Below are 24198 nucleotides of genomic sequence, written 5' to 3'. Positions count from 1 at the left end.
ATGGCCGACGACAAGGTACGGCAGCGCAAGCCGCAAGCGGCCGCTGAGGAAGACGACGACAACCTCTTCGCGGGCACCCCGGCCGAGAACTCGAGGGGCGCCGTCGCGGCCCCGTCGAAGAAGAAGAAGAAATCCAAGAAGGCCAACGACGACGGCGCGGAGGAGTACAGCCCGTGGCTCGACATCCTGCGCGTCATCAGCTTCCTGGCCCTCGCCTCCTGCGCCCTGAGCTACCTCATCAGCAACGGCGAGAGCTTCTTCTGGGGCTTCAAGAACAAGCCGTGGTACCTCAAGGTGGACTACTGGAAGTCCAAGCTTGTGAGATTTTCCTCTGCCTTCTCCCTGTTGCCATTTCTACTATAAGCGGCAAACCACTAACGCAACTCACCTCCCAGAACGGCCCCATCGAGCTCACACCCGAGCAACTCCTCGCCTACAACGGCTCCGACCCCGAGCTGCCAATCTACCTCGCCATCAACCACACCATCTTCGACGTCTCCGCGAACCCGCGCATCTACGGGCCCGGCGGCTCCTACAACGTCTTCGCCGGCCACGACGCCTCGCGCGGCTTCGTGACGGGCTGCTTCCTCGAGGACCGCACCCCGGACATGCGCGGCGTCGAGGACATGTTCCTGCCCCTCGACGACCCCGAGGTCGACCGCCACTGGAGCTACGACGAGATGCAGAAGAAGATGGCCGAGGAGCGCGCCGAGGCACACCGCATGGTCGAGCAGACGCTCAAGCACTGGGTCGACTTCTTCAGCAAGAGCGACAAGTACATCAAGGTCGGCCGCGTCAAGAGGGAGGAGGGCTGGTTGGACAAGGCGAAGCCGCCGAAGCTGTGCGAGCAGGCGGCCAAGGGACGGGTCAAGAGGAAGATTCCCGGGCAGGAGGAGCAGAAGTAACGGGCTGCAAAAGCGGTGTCATTCGGCCTTTTTTTCCCATTGAATATATTTCTATTTCTGTGCATGGTAGTGTGCATTGAGCACCGTTGGACTTGTGCGGAGCTGGCAGGAAATATGTTGCTTGTATGAGGATGCTGTTGCTACTCGTCTTGTCAACTTGAGACCAGAGTATTTGCAGAAGTCGCTGAGAATGACCGATGCCGAGAACGAGACTGGCCAGTGCCACTGAGCTCAAGGACTGCGATAATCAGCGCAGGACAAGGACAGGGAATATCGCCCGCCACAGCGACAGTCACATCATGCGTGCCAAAAATGGACAGACCGTATAGTTCGGGAACACAATTCTTTTTTTTACCTGGCTCGCATCAGCCTAGTAGGTGGGGGTTTCCATGAACGCATCCCTTGAGAATATTTTATGTCTCAATCAAAGACTTTTGCACGGAACTCCAAACGAAAGGTTGACCAGAATCAAGAAACTCGATTTAGATGTGCTAGCAGCAAACATGCAGAGTCACGCCGATCTCTCGGCGCGGAACTATATACACAGGAAATAGTCCCCGTCTAGTTTTGAATTTTCTCTCTCATCCTCCCCTCAGCGTTCAACCAGTTCGTTCACCAGCTGCTGTCCCTGTTGAAGAGCAGCTTGGTTTCGTGCACAAAGTAAAAACTGCTTTTTGCCAGGACAAGATTGATAAAAACAACATGACATAAAAAAGTGAATGGTATTAAGATCATCATCGCAATGGTACACCGTAACCAGACCAACTCCTGGCCCATTCCGTTACACCGACCCCTTCCATAAATATTCCTCGTCTTGTGTCGCTTGTGATAACAAGCTGTGTTGCATGGGAATAATAATCCGCCGATTTTTCACCCCAGCTGAACACCTTACATGAGCATGAAGGTGGCGCCGAGGGCGAGGAGGAGGGTGCCGGGCGCGCTGAGGGAGACGGCGCCGGCGGTGGGAGGGGAGGAGGGGGTGGCGGAAGCACCAGCGCCGCTGCCGGCGCCAGAGCCGGAACCGGAGCCCGTGCCGGAGCCAGTGCCGGTGGTGGGGGAAGCGCTGCCGCCGCCGTTGCCAGAGCCGGAGCCGGAGCCGCCGCCGGAGGACTGGCCGGGGATCAGGGCCTGGGCGACGTTCTTTGCGGCCTTGGCGTAGTTTGCCAGGGAGCGGGTGGCGTTCGCATTGGTGCTGGGCGGGTTGTTAGCATTTTGATCGTATTTTTATTTTTGTAGTGTCTCCGTGCGCGGTGGTTCATGCATCTCGGCCACCCCTCTGTCTCGTCTGAGATGTGAAACGCGAGGTTCACGTCACACTTGACCGACAGACCAGGAGTATCCACGTGCGGGAAAAAGGGTTCTCCGGACAACAACGCGAACCGCGGGAAAGAAAATTCGAAAGGCAAAAAGGTAAACTTACTTCTCGTTAATGACCATCACCATGCCGTTCTGGCAATGCTTGGCCTGGGAGCAGTACAGCCACATGGGAGTGGCGCTCTTAACCTCAACAGTGAAGACGGGAATCTGGCCCTTGGCGGTGGAGGCGGCGACGGGCTGGTATCCGGAGTAGACGCCCTTGGCGGAGGTGTTGACGTTCTGGATGGGGATGCACGGGTTGTCGAAGGTGGACTGGACGACAGAGTGGTTGCCACCGCGGAACTGGAACTGGACCATGGAGCCGACGGGGGCGTTGATCTTGTCGGGGAAGAACTTGAGGGTGTTGTTGGTCGAGGCGACGGAGACGACCTGGACGTCGACGGCTGGGTTTTCGTGTTAGTCTGTTGGCCTTTTTCCTGTTCCAGCATCTGCCGAAAACCTACCCTGAGCAACAGCGGCCAGGGCCGAGACGACAATAGCGGACATATGCATCTTGAATCGAGTTCGTTTGAAGAAACCGGTAAAAAGGATGAAGTCGAAGAGTATTCGTCGAGAGAGTGACTACTAGAATCGAATGGTTTGTTGTGAAAAAGCGACTTGCGCTGTTGGTAGGACTAGCCTCGGTGGAAGAAGACGGTTGGAATTAAACGCGGTTGAAGAAAAAATAAAAAAGGAAAATAAAATCCGAATGAAAGAAACTCTTTTTTGATGACTTCTCCAGGAACGGGAAACTGGAAGCAGAGGGGGTGGGAGGGAACGGCATGGTTTTAAAGGCGACCCTTCGGGATCGTCCCAAGAGTTGTGTGATGTCTGCGCTTTTGCGAGAGAGAGAGATGCCAGAAACCTCAGACCCCTGCTCGGGCGGGCGTCGTTGCATCTGAAAAAAAAATCGGCCAGGCGTCGACATCAGAGTCGACAGGGGGTTGGGATGTGTGGTGGTTGATGCGTCAAGAGAGGCGACATGGGCTGGGCCATTTGGGTGTGAGATGTTGTATCGGGGCAGGGGTGGCAGCCCGGATGGACGTGGGTGAAGGGGTGAGGAGGCTGACGGTGCGTGGTTGAAACACGTTTTGACCATCACAGCCGGGGGGGCTCTTGGGTGTAAGAGAGGTGTCTTTGGTGCGCCACCGACGCCTAGCGAAGACAACGGGTTTTGGCCGGGGTTCTGGGCGCGAAAAACTTGAGAATTGGCAGCGCTGTGCCATGGAATCAACTTGGGGTGATCCGTTGAATGGATGAGAAACACTGCCAGAATAACCTCCACGGCCTTGCAGCAGCAGCAGCAGTAGCAGCAACCAGGTTGTCTGCAATGCGTAGTGAAGGCCTTGCTTGTGCTTTGCTCTCGCATACATGCTGCCGACGTCGGTGGTTTTCCTCATCCACCTGGGTGCCCTGCGTGCTTGACTAACACTTGCCAGCGTACAGAGTAGGCCACCCATGTCTCCATCGCCTGTCAGATGATGAGCGGAGGAGGTCTCCAATGCCCAGGCACTGCCAGACACAACCAAGAGACGCTGCAAGAAAGAGAATGGTAAGGGTTGGGAGCCGTGGTAGCCGAGTAACGGCGCTGCTGCCATCCGTTTCTGGAAAGAAATGAAGGGATCTGGATAAGCCGATCCGAGAAGATGCCGCGCGAGCAATGCCACGAGCAGGTGAACGAATGAGAAGGTAGCTTTGGCTTAATCCTCAAGGGCTAAGACTTGGGACTGCGCGTACGCAACGCACCGCCGCCGCGCCATGTCAACGTCAACCGATGATGACGGGCCGGAGACCAGACTGAAAAGAGAAGACGGCAAGTGTGGCTTTGCGACGTCCATTAAGCATCCGGCGGCGGAATGCGACACCATCGTCACACGGTAGTGTATTCTCGGTCGTGGTTTAGAGGGTAACGCAGCTGCCAGCCTGCACACCGTGACGATATACTTTGACTGATATCGGGCTGACAGAGACAAGAAAAGAACGCGGCGGCCCTTCCCCCCCTCCAACTGCCTAGGTTTCCGTTCATGACACAGATGACGGGACGGTGGTGGTGTGGCAGAGGTTGTAACGGCAGTTCGTCCGCCCAGTCAAGACAGAAAAGTCATCTCATGATATCAGTCCGCGGAGGCTCAAGCCACAGGCATACCACACCACACCGTACTTGCGCCGAAGCACGAACGTACCGTACACACATACGGTTCTCGACTCGCCGACTGACGCAGAGCACGCAGCAGGTGAAGCAACGGTGCTTTTGCCTCGGGTGACGGTCTCTGTGTGAATGGCTCTCAACACTTGATCCAACGGTCAGTTCCCTGAAGCCCCCGGCGGCGACGGCGCAGGACCTGCAACGAAGACAAGACAGGAAATGCACACGGGGCGCTTGTCGGCTGTCTGCCTGTCTGTCTGTCTGCCCAGAGAGACAAGATGGCAGTCGCTTGAGGGAGGGCAAAAGGAGGAAAAGAGACGAGACCGTGGACTGGGATTGGGTGGTAGCGCGTGTCAACCAAGTCGGACGACGTCGAAGCCGAAATAAGGTTTAGGCCCGTAGTGCCCGCCCAGCGACCCAGGGGCTCCTGGCAAGTCCCCACTCTCTCTCCTTTGGGGGCCTCTCATTGGCGGGGCCCGCTGAAAGAGGCTGGCGCTCGGATGTGCTTCACCCTCCGTCAGCCCTCTGACACTTCCGCGACGAGCCCTGTTTCAGCGCGGGGGGCGCCTTCAGTCTGCATCCTTTCCCTTTCCCTTGCCTTTCCCCCTCGTCCATCGTGCATCTCCTCAATCTCCTCCATCTGCTTCTCCTTCGTCAACTTCTCTCCCAGGCATTCGCTTCATCCACTTCTCCATCTCCCAGGAATCCCAACAACATCCAAGCTTCACCCCTGGCACTCGAGCCTTGGTCTGTTCCGTCGGTCAGCGCATCACCAAACTGCTACCCTGTCACTAGCCTGTCGTCCGTCCTCTGGCCTCATCGTCATTGGACTTCTTCCATGCCATCTCCGCCTTGGTCCCGGGGGGGCCAAGAGAAAATCCTCCGACGATACATTGACAGACCACTCACGAATCTGCAGTCCACCGCCCCATGTCCTTGCTCATCAAGCATTGGTGCCTTTGCTCCTCACCAAGTTCCACCGTTGCGTTACGTCGCGAGGCTTGTCGTCGTTGCTTGTCTGCGTCGTCCTGTTACTGCGATCCCAACCAACCAGACAAGCCACATCCCCCTTTCTCCTCCGTTCCCCGACTCGCCTGCACATGGAAACGTCGTCATACCCTCGTCTGCCGTCTCTCACCACGTCGCAGAACATCGACTGGGGGCAGCATTGGCGTCTGATGTCTTCGCCTTCCCAAATCCACCTCGCCTGGCCAACCACCACTGCTATTCGCGGGGAAAGACTATCGTCCCCTGCTCTCTCGACGGCCATGTTGCCTCGACGAGTAGCACCCGCGGACTCCAAGATTGCATTCATTGGGTCCCCATCAACCTCGACCGCAAGCAAGATTCGCTTCCCGAGATCTGGCATCAATCAGTATCCACTCCACCGTCTGGCTTTCCACCGCCTGCACACTCCTGTCTCTCCTCGTGACTCCAGCACCTGGTGCCTGACCTTCGCTGCTCGCATCCCGCGGCCCTTGGCTTTCCCCTTCCCCAGAACAAACAGGGGGATCCGCGGATCAACACAGGCGCACACATGCTGTCCACCTTTTTACCCTACTTCCAGTATCTCGCCATCAACTCTTCCGCGTGGATCCCATCTAGCACCCTTCCACGGGACAGACAGCCGCATCCAGCCAAGTGGCCGACCCATGGCCTCCAACTCAATAGCCGCCCTACTGATATTAACCCAGACCCGCCGTCTAGCCGACCCAGATGTTTCGCCCTCCGTAGCCTGTCTCTTCTCAGACGAGAGTCGGGGCAATTCGAGGGCGAAACGAAACACCTCACTCCTCCCTTCACTAATCCCCCCGACTCACATCACTCACACTCCAGGCTCAACACTACTACACATGCCAAAAATAGTGGGAACCGCATTGTTCCTTCGACAAACCAAAGGAGTAGCAGGTTCAACCCATCCTCGACACGCCTCTTCGCAGAAAGCCTCACGTCTGTGTTTGGACTGATCTTTGCCCTCCCTTTGACGTCGTCCAATCTCGGAATTTCCTCCCAACATTTGCTACACTTCCATTACGCGAAAAAGTCTTTCTCACACACACCACTGCACAGAGCACCTTCACCTCGGTCACCTACCCGTACCAATCGCCCATCACCACCGCCGTACCATTCCCCTTGGCATGTAAGGTGTTCCTGGGCAAACGAACCCGAGGCAAGGCTGCCCGTGTCGTTCAAACAGCCCGACTCTGATGTTTTAGCGAGAGGGGATGCGAGAAGCCAAGCTTTTTGCCTCTTGCCTGCCGGCTATTCACAAGCTTTCTTCGCCTTCTCCGAACGCTGCTGAAGTCTCCGCGGCGTTATTCTGAGAGAAAAGCATAATTAGACTTGGGATGGGATGACTGAGCAGACTTCTCACAGCCTCACAACCAACTCGACTCAGGTCATTAGTCTAAGCCAAGCCGAGCCAAGTGAGATTTGTTTGACTGCGTTGGTTTGCGAGTTCTCTGAATGACTCTCATTATTGGCTACTATCGTACTTGGCAAGTGCCGGTCGGGATCGTTCGTCTTCGCCATCAAAATTCGTTCTCTCTAACCTATTCAAGTTAAACATGGTTCAAGTGCCGAGGCATTATTTTTCCACGCAGCCGTTTGAGACAGTATGCAAGCGCCCGGTCTAGAGCCGCATTACTCCTCGGCGTCTGCTGATGGGGGCAGAAAATTCTGACGATCGAGGCATGATGATAGACGCCAGGATAAGCGTGAGGCTGGACCTGAAGGCGAAGGACGATGACGAAGAGGTCGATGATGAACACAAGAACTACGACGACCACGATCCATCTCCCGTACAACCTCAGCCCAATCCAGCCCTACAAAAATGCCGCTGTCTAGAATATACAACATACAATCGGCAATTCCTGCCGGAGAGACGTCCCACTGTCCCCATCCCAGGCCAATTGCCATGAGCATGGCAAATAGCATGTCGCCGTGTTTTTCCAGACATTGATATAACAAAACTAAAACCAGCCGACAGCCCCGTCCGACTTCAGGCGAAACCCGCCGCCGCCGCCAAAAAATGGGTGCCCGGGGGCTCATGCCAACCCTGCCATGCTACCGCCCTTCCGCACGTGTCATCGGCTAACATGCACCATTTTCGATCATGAGGCTCTTCACGTCTGGTCCGGGGTGTTAATTGGGAGAATGCCAAGGGACGAAACACCCGTCACTGGACATCCACGGCGTGTGTCATTTTCGGGATATTTTTTGATGTGAGGCGTGGTATTGATGGAGCCCTTCTTCTTTCCTCTTTTTTCTTTTCTTGGCCAAACGCATAGAAACATACGCAGAGAGGGGAGAGGATATGGGGCTGATTGGAGACGTTGACAGCTTTCCTGGGTCTCAGTCGCCGGCCGCCGCCTGTTTTATTCGGGCGATCTGCTAGCATCTGACGCGCCTTGCATGGGGCGATGGGATGAAGACGTTTTGCTTGTCTGTCTGTCTACCTGCCACCTGAGAGGGGCGAATTGTTGAAGGACGTTTGAAGTCGGCATTGGACAGCCGTGTGCGGATTGAGCGGTGTGTACGAGACCGTCGTCGCTTCTTCTATCTGTGTCTGAGGTCTCCCAAGTAGTTGAGACGATTTCGCAGCAACAACAGCAGCGACAGTAGTGGCTCACTACCCCCCGCCTTGACATTCGTGTGACAAGATGGGTTTGGACAGGACCGATTCGTGATCGCTGTCCGTGAGCATCGTCCCTCTCTTCAGCGCGGAGAAATTTCGTTTAGGCCTCGTTTAGGAGATTGCTAGAAAACAGCGAGGAGGAGAATGCGCGATGGTTGTCGGCATTGTTGCGGGACCGTCGATCCGGAGGGTTGGCGCCGAGAAGACTGGAGGCGTCTCGGGTCTCGGGTCTCGGGCCGCTTTCGATTCGGAAGAGGCTTTTGCCAGCGGAGAAATCGAGGACTGGTGTAGAGGTATGGTGATCCATGGTTGCGGTTGATGGGGAATGTTTTAGTGCGGAATGTGTGTGTGTGGGCGTGCTTGTGCTGGGCTTGGTCTCTGTCATTCTACATGGTAACCGCCGGTTGAATCCAGGATACTAGCCTCGCTGAAAGTCCCGTCACCTGTACCGGAGAGAAGTAGTTTCTTTTCATCTTGGATTTCATTTCAACCCTGATGTTGCTTGATGGGTTCGTTAGAGAAGGTTGATGTTCCTGACGCTGAATGTACAGAGAAATCTGCAGCCCGGCAGACGACGCACTAGAAATGGACTCTGGCTTGTGGTATCTTGAGGTACCCCTCTCCCCTGCGCCAATAATCAATAAGTATTATCCACGTCGAGAGTATCATTCATTCTTGCGGAAGGAATGTGAAGTGTTGTTATAAAAGAGAAATCGTGCTCAGCAAGACATTTAGAAAGGGCACAATGCGCAGGTGTGACCAATCAGGTTTCTGACCTTTGCCATCAAAACAGACAGGTTTTTCTGGAACTTTGTGCCGTCCGCGTCTCAAGAGCAGCCTGCTCTGCTTGAGCCTCTTCCATGAAGCCAGATATTCTAGTTTCGATGTGCATGAATACGAGACAGGCATTAGAGATAACAGACGGCGAGGATTTCACAGACCTCATGGTGTTTTGGCGATGCATGGCTCTGGTGAACATCGCGAGACAACTGCCGACTAGATCAACAATCTTAGTACTTCATGTGCATTAGAACCCTTTTATTAGCGAAGAGGAAATCAGCTTTACAGTCTCGGTTCAAAGGACTCTTATTAGAATAAGATAGAAGCCATTTTACAAGTTTCTTATTTCCTAAGGCCACTGACGACGATCTCGCCATGTACAGTCGGCGCAAAAAGTCGGCTCAAAAAGTCGGTATAAAGTTATCTTAGTGTTCAGACCAACTCGAAATTTTCAACCAAGCAAATTCGTGACGTTTGGCGACCTTTCCGCAGTGCGCTACTGAGGCAGAGCCAAGATACAGTCAATACCCTTTCACGCATGATTCACAAAAGCAGTAGACTTCCATTCCGCTTTTTGATCTGGGAAGCCTTGTTTCCCCTCTGTTTATTGTTATTTATCTCTTATTCGTCATTCGTATTCTCTGGTAATATCTAGGTACCTTTCTTCCACCTTTTGAGCCCAGCCACATCCAATTTGTGGAGGTTTACGCCACACTATGAAAATTCTGTTTATACTTTGATAGATGCCTACTATGCATCGTGATGCTGTTTATGATAACCAGGAATGGTAATATCTAGGTACAAAGTCATAAATTTTAGTTACGACATTTAACTAACCATGTATTATTGGTCATAAAGAAATTTGTTTGTCTCGCTGAGCTAAGACACCTGCCGCACTTATCTGGTATTAATTCTCCTTAGGGGTCTTCTATACTTGAAGTTCAGGGCCTATATACTTTTCGAGATCACCAACGCAACCGGTGATACCCTCCTCGAGGAGGCCGGCCTTTTATCGACCTTCGCACGTGTGTAACATCTCAGCGACACCGCTACCTGGATATATTCCGGTCATGGAATCTATGTTCTTTGGAGTCTAGTATAAATGCTTCATTTTGATCCCACAAGTAGTTCCGATTCTCCAAATGCTCTCCATTATCTTCCTCTTCCTTCGTTGTTCCGCGATATTGAACGACAGAGGAATGCATACAAACGTGGATGTGTGGCCGGGTCCCGCTTTCACAAGTGCTTTTTTTCCATACGCACGAGTTCTGCTTTAAGCATTCATGAGCTTTGGAATGAATAAACGTCAAGAGATGGTAAAGAGCGGCGAGCACGAGCAATCAATCAAACATGCAAAGCATAGTCGCCCATTCCTTCACTTTACGGCTATCCGCAAGAAGCTCCTCGATTTCAAATGTGGATTCGTCAGATCGTCGTATTGCCCGGCCTATCTAGAATCTCATCGCGTCCAGGCCGTGTGGCACATTTTATACGGCGTATTTTCTATATCAAAGTGCACCATGTCTGTCACCATGAGATCACACCAGTTGTCTAGTACCTATTTGAAGCACCGGCGAGTCAAAGTATGAATGACTCTCCAGAAGAAATTGAGGGAACGTTTTATGACGTCTCTGTTTCTGAGAGTTCGGGTCGACTTGATCCATCCACAACGACCTCCATGAAGAAAAGTGAATTTCTGCGGCAGGCGAAGCATCCTTTCGTCTTATCCCTCATTGACCGTTGATAGTTCAGCCACGAATAATTGAGAGTTAGACCCCAAGCTTGATTGAATTTGACAAAAGGTTCAATCATGATTTCGGACATCCATTCACCTGGTGAGTGTTATACATGAGACAATACTTTCAAAAAAGGATTGATAGCTAGAGCCAGCAGACCCGTTATTACAACGAAACAGCCAGCTTGGCCTTACAATCACTTCGGGGACTTGTCTTTCCGAGGAAGATACCTAATGCAAGGAAGAAGGGCACATTGTTTCTTGTCGTTTGATCTGTTGAAATGCCAGATGAGAAGCTTTTTATATGAAATCCTCCACATACCTCGTGTTATCAGTGCTCGTAAAGTCGTGTGCGTTTTGACAGCGGTTTTCTTTACTACTCTCAAATGCACCTTGAGACCTCCCATGATGATATTTTTTCTCACGCCCAAAACTTTGGCGACATAAGACAGACTTCAGCGAGATGCCTCAACACAAACGACATCAACAACCCCCCGGGTGGGGCCGTCCCGGAGCCGGAGTCAGTGCTGTCGAGTCGTTATCGCCGTCAACTTCGACTCATCTTCGTGCGGAGGTCTCTCAGCCGCATCGATTGTACGGGGACCCTGGCTGATAAGGCTGCAGGTAAAGTCTGGGGTAAAACTCAAAATCTTTTGACAATCCCGCTGAAGATCGTGTGATCCAACCGGAAGCGCTGGATTCTTGATTACAGATAGGTTAATGACTTCCCGCGATCACCGCGGGGAACCAGGACCGTTTGATACGGCTGATCATTGGCTGAGCGAAATCGGAATTTGATGCATATGCGGAAATCAAACGATCATAATGATAGGAAAGTGCGCCGGAATCAAACCCGTTTGCTAGGACTTCAATAGGCTCAATGAGCGCTGGCCTATGGGAAGATCCCCATTGAGGAAAGATGGCAAACGCGCACCATATCCAGGTCAGCTGGGTGATATCTCGTTCTGGCTGACGGCTACCCTTATCCTTCTGAAAAGGCCAAGATGAGCTATGGTGGAATGCGAGTGTGACCATCAGCTTGACGCATCCCAAGCTGCAGCTCTTCGCCTAATAGACTAACAGAACATGAGATACAGCTGCAGATCACCAATGTAACTACAATGGCGGTCTACCCCTCGTCTCATGCAACGAGCTTCGCGTGGCTGGCTGAGACGTCGGGTATCAGACGAAATATAAATAACAGGATGGCCGACTACTAGAGGAGCTGTCATCCGGTGGGAGATCTCAAGTAAAACCTCCAGGTCTTGCACCTGTAGTTGGCTCCATATCACACTTGGCAACATATTCTGAAAACTCATACCTCACCATGTTTTCTCGTGCTGCCCACAAACCAGGCGCCAAGTTCATCTACGGCATCTTCGGCGTCCAATACTCAGGCGATGAACCCGCCGGCCGCCAGCTGGACCTCATCAAGTCCTTCGACGCCCTGATCGACGGCAAAGCCCACCTCGACCGCATCGTCTACCCCACCAAGAACAAGCCGTTCGGCACCCAGATCTGGCTATCATACTGGCACCCCGCGACGTACGCCGAGTGGTGGTCCAGCCGCCCCGTGCAAGACTTTTGGAACAACCTCCCCGACGACGCGGGCGTGTGGCGCGAGACACTGACCGTCGACGTCGGCCGCACCCAAAACGCCTGCACCGCCGACCTGAAGAACGGCGTCAACGGCCTCGGGGAGAAGGAGATGTTCTCCGAAAAGATCGGCTACTGGGGCTGTCTCCGCGACCGCCTCGCCCAGGCCACCGCGGATGAGAAGTTTTCCTCGCCCCTGGCCGAGATGCCCGAGCGAGTGCCAGAGTCAGAGGAAATCCGCCGGGGCCGCACGAGCATCACCAAGGTGCCGGACAACATCTGCTTCCTCGTCGAGGGGCAGGACCACTCCGCGATGACGCCCGCGGAGAAGACGTACTGGTTCGAGGAATTCGACGAGCTGGTGACGGGGTGGATGCACCACCTCGGCGACAACGCGGCCGCGAACGGGCTGCTTGACGTCAGGATGGGCTATGTCCCCGAGAACGGCCGGTTCCGTGATCACGAAGGGCCCATCAATCTGAACCACAACCGCAAGATTGAGCTGTTTTACTGGATGGACATGAGCAAGTTCGAGCGGGCCGGGCGTGTGCACAGGGGCCATGTCAAGTTGAGGAAGAAGTGGATGGAGGCATACTGTCCGGTTGGGCCGATGGGGAATGGGGTTGGGAAGATTACTTTGTGGGAGGAGACGTCAATCTTGAAGGGTGGAGATGTTCAAGCGGAGTATGTTGGTTGCCGTGAGGGCACTGGTTTCATGGCATATGATGGCAGTGCTGCCGTTAAAAGCACTACAGTGGCTTGTTGAAATTGGATATGATGCACTTAATAACCCTCTCAATAAGCCAGTGCCCAAGTATGTTTTCCTTACTCAATAATGGGTATCCTAGTAAGCCGATACAGCTCTAGCTCTAAGCCTGGCGCCGTACTTCCAAACAAAAAGAGGCAAAGTCACGGATAAAATCGTGCCGACCAATGCCATCACGCTGTTAGCCCACCCATACCCCAACGCACGATACATGCTCGGGGCGAACAGCGGGAACAAGAACGCCGTCAAGCTCTTGACAAACTGCGTCGCTGCCATAGCGCTGGTGGTATGTTCGCCATAAGTATCAATGACATATGCCATCACTATTGCTAGAATTAGCATCCCTCTATCGAAGACATGACGAATACTTACTAGGCATGCCTCCCAATTGCAACCCAAACATCATGATGACCACACCGACATCGACAACCATCCAGTGTAGCCCATACTGAGCCGTCCACCCGTACATCAACGCCCCAACCCAGCAAGGCACGATGCCAAAGTACATCAGCGTGACGCGATACTCCGGGCGCGGCTGCTCGCGTCGTCGGTAGAGGTAATCCATCATCGGTGCGCCAACCTGCGCGCCGATCAGCTCTCCCAACGAGCACGCAATGTAATGCAGCCCGCTGATCTCCACAGACTGGCCGTACCGCTCCTTCCACAAGTTGGAGAACGTGGACAGCACCACGTACAGGATGCCGTAGTTAAAGCCCGACAGGACAGCGGAGACCTGGATGATGGGGTGGAAGAGCAGAAGACGGAGGGGCCTCGACAGGGCACGCGCGAGGACGCTCGAGGCGGACCTGCCCGCGTCGACTCGCTCGCTGGCTGTGTGGTACCGCGTCTCCCCGGTCTCTTTGCGAAGGCGCGCAGCTCGCCGGCGGAGGATCAGCGGGGCGTAGGACTCGGGGAAGCTGAAGAAGGAGACGAAGATCATGGCGGCTTGGAAGATGGACGTCGACCAGAACATCCACCGCCAGGTCGTCCGCGCTGCTATGAAGCCGCCAATAATAGGTCCTGGCGCAAGTCAGCTTGCCCCCTTCTCCTCACATCAAAGACGGAGCAGACTTACCAACAGCAGCACCGAGCAGCGGAATCAGCATATACATCCCCAAACTCCGTCCCCTCTGCTCCGGCCGCCAAATATCCCCCAGCACGCCCCCTCCAAGCGCATAGATCGCACTCGCGCCAAAGCCCGCCAGGAACCGCGCAGCAATCAGCGTGCCCTTCGTGTTAGCGAACCCGCACAGCACGTTCCATATGAGGAACCAGACGCTCGACGCGTGCAGCACGACCTGCCGTCCGTAAATCTCGGACATGGGCCCGATGATGAGCGGGCCAAAGGCAGTGGCGAGGAGGTAGATGGACAGCGCCATGGCGGACTCGGTCGAGGACATGTCGAGCTCGACGGCGATGTTGGTCAGCGCGGGCGCCATGATGGTCGAGACCATGATGCGGTTGAAGCCCGTGGCCGAGAGGACGTCGGTGACCATCCACTTGCGTCCGGCGGGCCAGTCGAGCGGGTTCTCGGGGTCGTGGGGCTCGGCGAAGGTTACCAAGAAGGGGTCCGAGTCTTTCGGATGGGTGGGGCCGGTGATCGGCGCCGGGCCCGGCAGGGCGGCGAGTTCGAGATCTGTTGGGCCGGGAGCCAGCAGGATGTCATCTTTTCCATGAGATGTCTCTGGACCCATGATAGCGATGTCTGATGTTTTGATTGCTTTCTTCTGAATTTGAGAGTTAAGGAATCAAGCCCGGCGCTGATAATCGGTTGGGTAAACGAGTCCACTAAGAAGCGGATGTTGAGGTTGCGGTGCCTCTGCTGGAACCAAACCACCCGTGTCAATGATAAGAAGAAAGAATATTGACAACTACATGTCTTGAGATGGGTATTGCTGTCTTTTTGGACATCTTCGCTCGGGTAATAGCGAAGGATCTTCGGAAATAAAGGTGATATCGGGAAGCACCTTTGTGCCGTTCCTTCGGACCCGAGCGCCCTCCGCGCGGCGGTCACCGGTGATGTTTCCGATATGACTGCAGCTTCGTTTATCAATCTAGACTTGCATTAGACTGCCTGTTCTGAATGCTTCTTTGATTGGTGCTGTTGTGACGTCTGCCTGGCCAAAAAATGGGAGGCAACCAATAAGCATTCACCTCAAAAACAGAATAGTCTGCCCGAACAATACCTCCCGAGAAAGTCTGCCCGAACTACCATTCCGAAGTGCACTTCCCGAAGTTGGCTTCCCGATCTGCATCGCGTAAGATCTGTGTCATACTGAACATCGTCGTACTCGCCAATTCTATACTAAGCCTCGTCACAACCGCAACAGTCGGTCACCCTCCACACTTTGGTCGCGTAGGCACGTTTATAGGTTATTGGCCCCGGACGGACGTTGTCAACATTATCGTGAGCAAGCAAGCCGCGGCGCGCCTGCTGTATCCTAATTAAACTAATGCAGGGTAATTATAGCCCGTTTCCAATGTGCTACTCCAGCTCGATAGACTGCACCATTCGCGGCGGTAGTCAATTCCTAGTACCCACGCGTCTTCTTCGCGTGGTTGAAGTAATATCCGCTTCTCCAGCCAGCTCATCCGCATCATTGTCCTCGGCCATCGGCGTATCTTCACCGGTGGCGACGCTAGCCGGTCTGGTGTTGCCAGAAGTCGACGGATCTTGTCCCGAGCGACCCTTCTCTGCATTACGGAGCTCTCCTATGATCTTCTCGACTTCTCCAGCCATCGACCTTGTCGACCGAACCACGGCATCTTCATCAACCTCATATCCCAGAGCATCTGCTCCTTCTGAGGTTTCCATCCTCACGAAGGACGGTCCCGGCCCACGGCTGGGGTTCAGATTGTACATGACGGCGTTTGAGAACATATGGAAAAGTTCCCGCTCAAGTTGTGCGCTGTTGATGATGCTCTTGGGGGGGACCAAGTCATCGCCAATAGGCAGGATAACCGTGCCCGTGCCCGGGTCTCCGTCTGGAAGACCCTTGGCGGCTTCCGTAGCTGTTCGGTTACCGTGGGTAATCGCTGCCCGAATGGATTTTATGTCTTGAGGCTGCAAGATTAAACCCTTGTAACCAGGGGCGTCGCGTTCACGGATTGGGTTCGCGAACTGATTGGCAAATCTGTGTGCTGAAATTTGATCGAGAGCGGCGGCACTAACACGACCGAACTGACGCGTCCAGCTTACGGTGGTTGGCGGCGCTGCTGGTAGGTCTGTTGGCGTGTCCTGTCGCTTGCGCTTATGGGCCAATCGGGACGCCACGCCGCTGGGTGTAATCAAATTTCTGCGACTGGGTACACTTTCGTCTGCAGTCGTATCTCCGGTCTCGTCGTGCGGCTTGGGCGTAGCCCTGGGCGTCACTCTGGGAGTGGCATTCTCGTCCTTAACTCTCGATGCCAAATCAACGTGGTCCATGGAAAGCTCGTCCGTCTGAGAGGCGACTGACTGGCTCCTACGCGGCACACCAACGACTGAGGATGGTGTGCTGCCAGCCCGAATCTTATTTGCACTGCGGGGAGGCCGGCCGCGACCTCTAGGCGTCTTCGTCTCGGGCTTTGTGACCGGCTTCGGGCTAGACTTCTTCGATGGTTGGGAGGGTGTCGATGTTGGCAGTGGCGCCGGCTGCTGAGGCGGGCTCAACGGCTCATAAGCGGGGCTTTGGATTTCCCTTCCAGACGGTCGAGGAGTGGAAGGTGTAGCTTTGTTCGTCCACTTGGTTCCGGAGCCCGTGATCAAAAAGTTGGGAGGCGCAGTGACAGGAGTTTGCGGCGGCGGAATGGGCGTGCTTGCGGATCTTTGCGGTGTTGGCGTTGCAAGCTGCGGAGCCAGATGAGCTGGAATGGCAGTATGTGGCTGCTGTTTAACGAAGGGAGAAGTGACACGCTTTTGATTCTCGGCCGCTTTGGGAGGCTGAACGGGAGCAGGCGTGGGACTAAACTGCTGCTGCGCATAGGGTGGTGGTTGCGACTGAGGCCATCTCGTTGCAGCACCTGCAGTTGGTGCTGGAGGACCGGATGGCGGCGTAGGTGATGCAGCCAGGGGCCGCTGGGGAGGTGGTTGGTAGCCCGTTGGCGGTTGCGGTGGGTGTGGAGGCTGAGGAGGTTGAGGAGGATGAGATGAGTGAGCGGCTGGTGGATGACTCTGTTGATGTTGTGCGGGTTGAGGTCGGACCGGAGGGGCGATCGGCGTCGTGGAGATCGGCCGACCCGGGGGTTGGATCGCAGACCCCTCTGGTGGGCCTTTTACGGGAGTCGAATGCATCGGCGCAACCAGCTGCCCCTTTGGCTGCGTCTGCCCATGAGGCTGCGCTTGACCTTGAGGCGGTGGGCGAGCCTGAGGTTGTGGTTGTGGCTGTGGTTGACCCTGAGGGGGTACTAGCATAGGTTGTGATTGCTGAGGATACCTTTGGCCTGGGCTCGGCTGAATAGGTACGTGTGGAGGATGCGAAGGGCCATGATATTGACCTTGAGGTTGAGAATACCATTGTGAAGGATGATGCTGACCGGACGTAGGTTGTCCTGAGGTTACAGGCACTTGTGGAGGCATAGGACGGCCAGGCGTTTGAGCAGTCGGCTGGTAAGGCTTCTCCCACTTGAAAGTACCCGGGGTTGCTGGCTGTGCAGGAGTTGGCGGGCCAGGAGTACGCGTCTTCGAAACACTGTCTGGCCTTGGTGAAATCGCTGGCAGAGGCACTGGCGATGTCGACTGCCCGGGCCTCACTGGTGGTTGACCAGCACCAACAGGGGGCTGCAAGACCTGAGCCGAGCCACTGTGAGGCTTTGGAGGTTGATGCGGCTTGGAAGCTGGAGCATTCGCAGGTGCAGGAGATGCCCCGGCAGCCGCTGCTGCTTGTGCAGGAGGCGGAGGCGGCGGCGGCTGTTGGAAGGCACCTGCAGGGGCGGCCACATCTCGCCTGGCAGGTACGGTTTGCGGAACCGGTGGTGGTACTGGCGTCGTAGTCGGGGGTTGCTTGATTTGAGCTTGAGGAGGCAGAGGTACCGGTGTTGGAACTGGCACTGGGGTTTGCGTCGGAGCTGTGGCCTGTGCCGGGGCGGGTCTGATTTGTCTCGGTGCTTCGACATGAGGCGCTGGAGCTGGAGGCTTGACCTGCGGTTGGGCAGCCGCGGCCTGCACAGGATTCGGGAGCGTAGATGGAACCGGGACCGGCGTCGGCGTTGTCTTGGGCCCTGGAGTACCATTAGGAGCTGGCGGGCGTGGTGGTGCAGCCGCCTTCGCCTTCTCCGCCCTCTCCTCAGCATCCAAAGACGTTATCTCCCCAGCCAACACGATGAGTCGTTCCTCCTGTTCCCTGATGCTCTTCACAGCCGAATCTCTCCATCTGGCGTATAGTCTCTCCACGAGTGCCGGATACTCGGCGACCTGTTGCTTTGCCTCCTTAAGGGTGGGAACGGGTGGGCGATTCAGTTTGCGTCTCTTAGAATTCGGAGAGGTCGTTGTCCCATTGGCGGTCGCCAGTTCCTCGGTCCAGACGTTGAGAAACAGCTGTCGGAGTGCGTCTGGGGTCAGACGGGCTGCATCGTAGGAGGTATCGGTTTTGATCAGCTCATTCTCGACGAGAGCTTTCGCGGCTCGGTCGAAGCCATCGGTGGTGATGCCGGTGCGGGCGAGCTCCTGGAAAAGGAACAAGGTCTCGAGGGGAGTATGGGCAACTGAGTGACTCATCCCCCAAAGTCCTCCTCGCCAGCGATCGAGGGGACCGTCGCGACTCTGAAGAAGATGAATGGGCGCCAGGTTCTGCATGTCAAAGGTCAGAGAGGTGTCATGTTTGATGGGGATCGCAAGGCTGAATGAAGGTCGCGAGGCAGGACGTACTGGCAACCGCTACGAGAGCTCTGGGTGGATCAGGGCATCTATCTGGGCGCGTTTGGGGGGTGTAGGGATGGCAATCGGAGCCACACCTCTATGCGCGCGTCGTAGGCGTGTCGTTGGGTGATGTTTTTTTTGGCTGCTGGGTGAGGATGATCACGTGATACAAGATGTCGGAGATGGAATTTTTCTGCTGGATGCTGGTCGCAGGCGGGCCACTAGGCGGTCGATGAAATTTTCTTGTTGGTCGGTGGTGTCGGCAAGGTTTGGAGTATGAAGATGGGGAAACAGAACAGAATCTGGAGCATCCGGCGGGCGTGACGAGCCTTTTACGCAGAGCAGCAGCTTCACACGCGGGCAGGAGGAGGCTCAAGGTGACGGCTGGACGGGAAGGTACCTTACCTCAGCTCAGCTGGTCTGTCCTGGAGCTGAAGGTCACGTGTAGGCTTGCCGGGAGCTTTCCCAGTTGTGCTTAGCAGAGGTCAGGCTTAGGTAAGGCAAGCAGTATGGCAGACAGCGGCTGTTCCTGCCTTAGGCGTAAACGCCGTCTCGAAATCCGATAAACGATGCACCAATAGGAGGCAGGAGGCATGAGCGACGACACCGACAAGGTGCCTGCGCGGAAAACAGCAAGGACCACCATCTCACCAACCAGTCATCACCGCCCACTGTGCCCCGGGTAACGTACCTAAGCTGCCCTGCGAAATGGAAGCCACGCTGTTTGCGGCCCGCCGGCGCTTCTCTTAGCCAGAGAACGGAGCGAGGTGAGCAGCAAGCCCAGTGCGCTCAATGCCTCACCCGACTGCTTAGTGCCTCACCCCTGCCATCAAAGAAGCCTTACCGCACCTTAGTCAGACCGATCAGTAGTTTCTCACGGGTCCCCATGTTTGAAAAGGAGAAGCTGAGGTGGCAGTTGCAGTCTCCAGTCCAGAGTCCACTCGAAAGAACAGCTGGCGAAGCCGGCCAATGGCAGTGCCAAGGAATGGGCCGTATCAAACCCTCCTCGTCCCGGTATCCCGGCTTCCCGCTTCACTGGCTGGAGGGTCCCGAACCCTTCGGCATCGCAGCCTCACCCGGTAAAAATTTGGCTTTGGCCGGACGACAAAGAAGCACGTCCCGGGCGCCGAATCAATGTTGACGGAGCATCAGTACGGACACGTAAGGCATCCCGACGTCGCGTCAAACAAGGCCTCGGCCAAGGTGATACAGCTGGTGAGCCTGCCCAGGCCATTCTCGCCGACGCCGGTATCAGGATGCTGCCGTGTACGAGTAAGGAGGCCGTGACGTCGTGGTCCGGAGGTGGACATGTGTAAACAACGGAGTGATGGCCACGGAACCGTGCCCGTTCCAAAATGTCCTGCCAGCAAAAGTCAATGGGTGCTCGCTGCATGCTGCTCCGACTGAGGTGCGGCACAGGATGCATGTTCCATAGCCGCATCCGAGAGGCGAGAAAAAAAAAAAAACAATCCCTCCTTGTCAAAAGATGGCAAATTTTATATTGGCCGACACAGATTTGCCCCCATAGATCTGCCGCATTATTTCCAGACAGTTGTTTTGTGAGTACATATTTGCTACACCAAACGATGCCAGCATGGCCAGAGAATTCCGACGTTTGCCCAAGAGCAGTATGCTCACCAGGTCGGCCGGCAATCACCCACTGTATCGGTATCCGCAATTGAGCCCGATTCACCAGCATGTGAGTTGGGCTGTCTGTCCACAGTCCACGCAATGGACCAAGATGCGCACTGGGAGACCTGCCATTTTCGCTGAATAGACCCGAGGGGCTTGACTCGGCTGCAGTACCTGGAAGGGAAAGAATATGGATACGCAGGCAGTGTCTCCGTGTTACATACGCAATACGTACTACGGATACTGAACAGAGACCCCTGAAGCCTGTGTTTTTCTCTCTTTCTTTTTTTAAGCTCGGCTGTCTGGATGCAGGTCAATGGCGGATTGCGAAATAGCGGCGGCGGCTCAAAGGATTGGACGCCGTGCCTTTTTGCGGGCTGACAGGACCCCAGACACTGGAGGCTGCCCCGTCTGCTAGCCAGGCTGCTTGGCATCGGGACATGGGAGCAGAGTTCGGGATGATGGAAGCGACGGGAGTCCATCGAAGAGGGGTTTTTTGATATCTGCTGCTCTGCACGTTGCGTTGTCTGTTTCTGCAGCATATCCGGGGCAAGTTGCGGATGTTCGTGGCAGTCAATATTTTGGCACGACTTGAACAAAAACATCACGAAAGTTTTCTTGGTATATATCCTATGTATATGTGATGTGCCACAGCAACAATGCCTATGACGATGGAACAGCGACGACGCAAACCATTTGCTGTCCGAACAATGGTCATGGAATGGATTCTCATCACCCAAGGGCTGGCTGTCCAATCCGTGCTGCTGTATTTGTTTGGCACCTTGGGCCTCTCTTGCACCGTCCCGTTAGCCGAAAACAGGCCCTCTGATGCCATCCAGAGACATGGCATCGATTGGAAACACTGTGGCAACTCGCTGGAAGGCGTTTCCCAGCGTCCGTCCAAGGCCTGGAGAGACAGCTGGAGGCTCGCGGCTACGGCTATGGTGCGCTCTCGTTGCAGCGGAGTCCCCGTGCAAATCTCGGGGTGAACCGGTATCTCAATTCCATGGCAGACTAGCGTTACAGCCTCAGGCAGCAAACAGACACCTGTCCTGGGCCGCCAGAGCGCTGTTGCCCGGCCAGAAAACTTCGTCGACCTGCACCTTCCCAGCGAGTGAGCACTCCAGTGTGTGAATTTGGGGGGAGGTGGAAGGGGGGCGGGTGGGGCCCCTTCCAGACTCTGGAGCCCCGAGAGGACACGGCGGACTGTGAGTGTGGAGACGGCGCCCACCTTCGCTCTCCCACCCTGAGCCTGTCTGTGGTGGCCCTTGCTCCTTTTTAGCGCGCCCGGGAAGATTCGCTCAAAAGCTGTTCCTTCTTCGGCCACCCTGCAGGAATTTTTTTCCCTCCCTCAAACCTGCTACAGTCGGAGCACTTAAATTCTCTCGACTCGCACTTTTCCCTCACATCCTTTTCCTTCCTCCGTCCATCTCCGCTCATTCTTTTCTCCAAGGTTGATCTTTTGAGAAGATACCACAGCCAAGATGTCTAAGGAAGAAGTCCGCGTTCTGGGCATGCCGGTAAGCTTCACCCTCGCTTCCCCTCCTTCTCCCGGCTGCGCGAAAAAAAGAATTGCCTCGCTGTCGTCGACGCCGCCTGCACCGACCAGCGACCTGCCATCTCCCGCCGTCGATATCAACAATGCCCTCAACTGCAAGGGCAAGGTCTTGCGAACGTCGCCCTGTTTTGATGCGACAATGGCCTATCACAAGCTTATCGGCGGTGGTTGAATCGACTCGGTGCCAACAACGACAATTCTTTTCGGCGTCAAGCAATGGGATGCAATCACATCAGGGGACAAGAACATGCTAACGTTTCATCCTCTAGCCCTTCATGGCCGACTTCCTCAGTACGTTCAATTGATCTCGACATTGACGTCTTGCTCCCCTCAGCTCCCCGGTTTCGGCGAGCTGGGTCGGGAAGGCGCGATATACACATCATCATTACTGAACACGAACTAACAATTGCAACAGTGGGAGGTGTCTCTGCCGCCGTCTCCAAGACTGCTGCTGCCCCCATCGAGCGTATTAAGCTCCTCATCCAGAACCAGGTTAGTGAGAACTTTTCTGCGATGTTGACAGTTGGCCAGCCAGGTCCATCCGGGTAACCCCGGTAAAATGTCAATTCGCTTGACACGTGACCCTGGCCCCTGTCACATTCAACCACAGTCCATCAGCAGCGACAGCCGCTAACAACCTCACAGGATGAGATGCTTAAGCAGGGCCGTCTGGACCGCAAGTACGAGGGTATCGCCGACTGCTTCAAGCGTACCGCTGCCGACGAGGGTGTCATGTCCCTGTGGCGTGGTAACACTGCCAACGTCATCCGTTACTTCCCTACCCAGGCCCTGAACTTTGCCTTCCGTGACAAGTTCAAGAAGATGTTCGGCTACAAGAAGGAGAAGGACGGCTACGCCAAGTGGATGGCTGGTAACCTGGCCTCCGGTGGTGCCGCTGGTGCCACTTCCCTCCTCTTCGTCTACTCCCTGGACTACGCCCGTACCCGTCTGGCCAACGACAACAAGAACGCCAAGAAGGGTGGTGAGCGCCAGTTTAACGGCCTCATTGACGTCTACCGCAAGACCCTCGCCTCCGACGGTATTGCCGGTCTCTACCGTGGCTTCATGCCCTCCGTCGCCGGCATCGTCGTCTACCGTGGTCTGTACTTCGGCATGTACGACTCCATCAAGCCCGTCCTCCTCGTCGGCTCCCTCCAGAACAACTTCCTCGCCTCTTTCGCTCTCGGATGGCTCGTCACCACCGGTGCCGGTATCGCCTCTTACCCTCTCGACACCATCCGTCGTCGCATGATGATGACCTCTGGTGAGGCCGTCAAGTACAAGGGCACTTTCGACGCCGGCAAGCAGATCGTCGCCAAGGAGGGTGTCAAGTCTCTCTTCAAGGGTGCTGGTGCCAACATTCTCCGTGGTGTCGCCGGTGCTGGTGTCCTGTCCATCTACGACCAGCTTCAGGTCCTGCTCTTCGGCAAGGCCTTCAAGGGTGGCTCTGGCTAAATGCCATGACACCTCTCCGTGTATAAACACTTCATCTGGTGGCGGGTTGGCAGTTGGCGAACACCCGGGCTGTGGGGATTCGTGGCTGTGGCTGTGGCTGGGATTAGATGAGGAAATGGTTGACAAAAGGGGTGGGATGGAAGTTGCGGAGGGACTATGATACAGACCTGGAAGGTTGTCTGGATCTGCTGGTCCTACGTGGTTTAGACTGGCATCTGGCAAGGCGTTCTCTTTACCCATGACCTGAAGAGCTTTGCTTGCTACCTAATCCACTGTAATTTGTACACTACAGCAATTTTCGATTGCATGCCTTCACGCAACCCTGTCTCCGCTGGACTCGACCGTCTTCTGGTCTATCCTGATGGATTTTCCTTGGTATTGCATGACACACACGCTTGATAGACCCATTCGTGATAGAATGGGAAGATTCCCTTGGTTGAAACTTGCTCTGCCCTGTGTCTGCGATTTTGTTTTGCATTAGTTTTTTCGTGGTGACCTCGCTTGCTTCCTGTCCTTGTTGCCATGTGGCTCAAATATTGGAAGCTTTGACGCCGCCCGCATGTGATTGGCCAATCCAGTGGCAGGCGCCCGGCCGTCGCGCCTGCACTCAAGAAGTCGCGTCTCGGCTCAAGCTTCCCTTGCCTTCCCCCACATGCTGCTACTCCCCGCCTAGATCGCCTGATCTCAAGTCAGATCAGATCTCGGACCTACTTTACGCTGCAGCACCCTGGACTGACACCTGCCATTCCTCTGTTTACTTTGGGGTCGGTCCTTCCCGAAGAGCTGGCACACAGTC

The 24198-nt window shown here is 55.2% G+C and overlaps 6 protein-coding genes across 6 annotated transcripts; 3 read left to right on the top strand and 3 right to left on the bottom strand.

Annotated features, from left to right (window-relative positions):
* Positions 1-905, top strand: MSBP1 (Membrane steroid-binding protein 1; the record flags this gene model as incomplete). Its single annotated transcript, XM_032021851.1, has 2 exons — positions 1-318; positions 396-905. 2 exons carry the CDS (start codon positions 1-3, stop codon positions 903-905), a joined length of 828 nt encoding a protein of 275 aa, XP_031881283.1.
* Positions 906-1793: 888 nt separating this feature from the next.
* CGGC5_v009738 (Extracellular serine-rich protein) lies at positions 1794-2774 on the bottom strand (the record flags this gene model as incomplete). The annotated part of the gene is made up of 3 exons (XM_032021850.1): positions 1794-2097; positions 2326-2665; positions 2726-2774. 3 exons carry the CDS (start codon positions 2772-2774, stop codon positions 1794-1796), a joined length of 693 nt encoding a protein of 230 aa, XP_031881258.1.
* Positions 2775-11886: 9112 nt separating this feature from the next.
* oxd-0 (Phenylacetaldoxime dehydratase) lies at positions 11887-12921 on the top strand (the record flags this gene model as incomplete). Its single annotated transcript, XM_032021846.1, has 1 exon — positions 11887-12921. The coding sequence occupies one exon, from the start codon at positions 11887-11889 to the stop codon at positions 12919-12921; it is 1035 nt and encodes a 344-aa protein (XP_031881158.1).
* Positions 12922-12999: 78 nt separating this feature from the next.
* Positions 13000-14615, bottom strand: mfs2 (putative efflux pump mfs2; the record flags this gene model as incomplete). Its single annotated transcript, XM_032021845.1, has 3 exons — positions 13000-13244; positions 13294-13941; positions 13997-14615. 3 exons carry the CDS (start codon positions 14613-14615, stop codon positions 13000-13002), a joined length of 1512 nt encoding a protein of 503 aa, XP_031881159.1.
* Positions 14616-15445: 830 nt separating this feature from the next.
* CGGC5_v009735 (uncharacterized protein) lies at positions 15446-19645 on the bottom strand (the record flags this gene model as incomplete). The annotated part of the gene is made up of 3 exons (XM_066152208.1): positions 15446-18688; positions 18767-18775; positions 19607-19645. 3 exons carry the CDS (start codon positions 19643-19645, stop codon positions 15446-15448), a joined length of 3291 nt encoding a protein of 1096 aa, XP_066008522.1.
* Positions 19646-21873: 2228 nt separating this feature from the next.
* On the top strand, positions 21874-23402 carry aac (ADP,ATP carrier protein; the record flags this gene model as incomplete). The annotated part of the gene is made up of 4 exons (XM_032021844.1): positions 21874-21909; positions 22217-22238; positions 22363-22439; positions 22593-23402. The coding sequence occupies 4 exons, from the start codon at positions 21874-21876 to the stop codon at positions 23400-23402; spliced, it is 945 nt and encodes a 314-aa protein (XP_031881160.1).
* Positions 23403-24198: the final 796 nt, after the last annotated feature.

Source organism: Colletotrichum fructicola, assembly GCF_000319635.2.
Source record: "Colletotrichum fructicola Nara gc5 chromosome Unknown KSG_Nara_v1_contig05, whole genome shotgun sequence".
Classification (NCBI taxonomy): Eukaryota; Fungi; Ascomycota; class Sordariomycetes; order Glomerellales; family Glomerellaceae; genus Colletotrichum; species Colletotrichum fructicola.
Note: the sequence above shows the minus strand (reverse complement) of the source record. Positions and strands in the feature narration are given on the sequence as shown.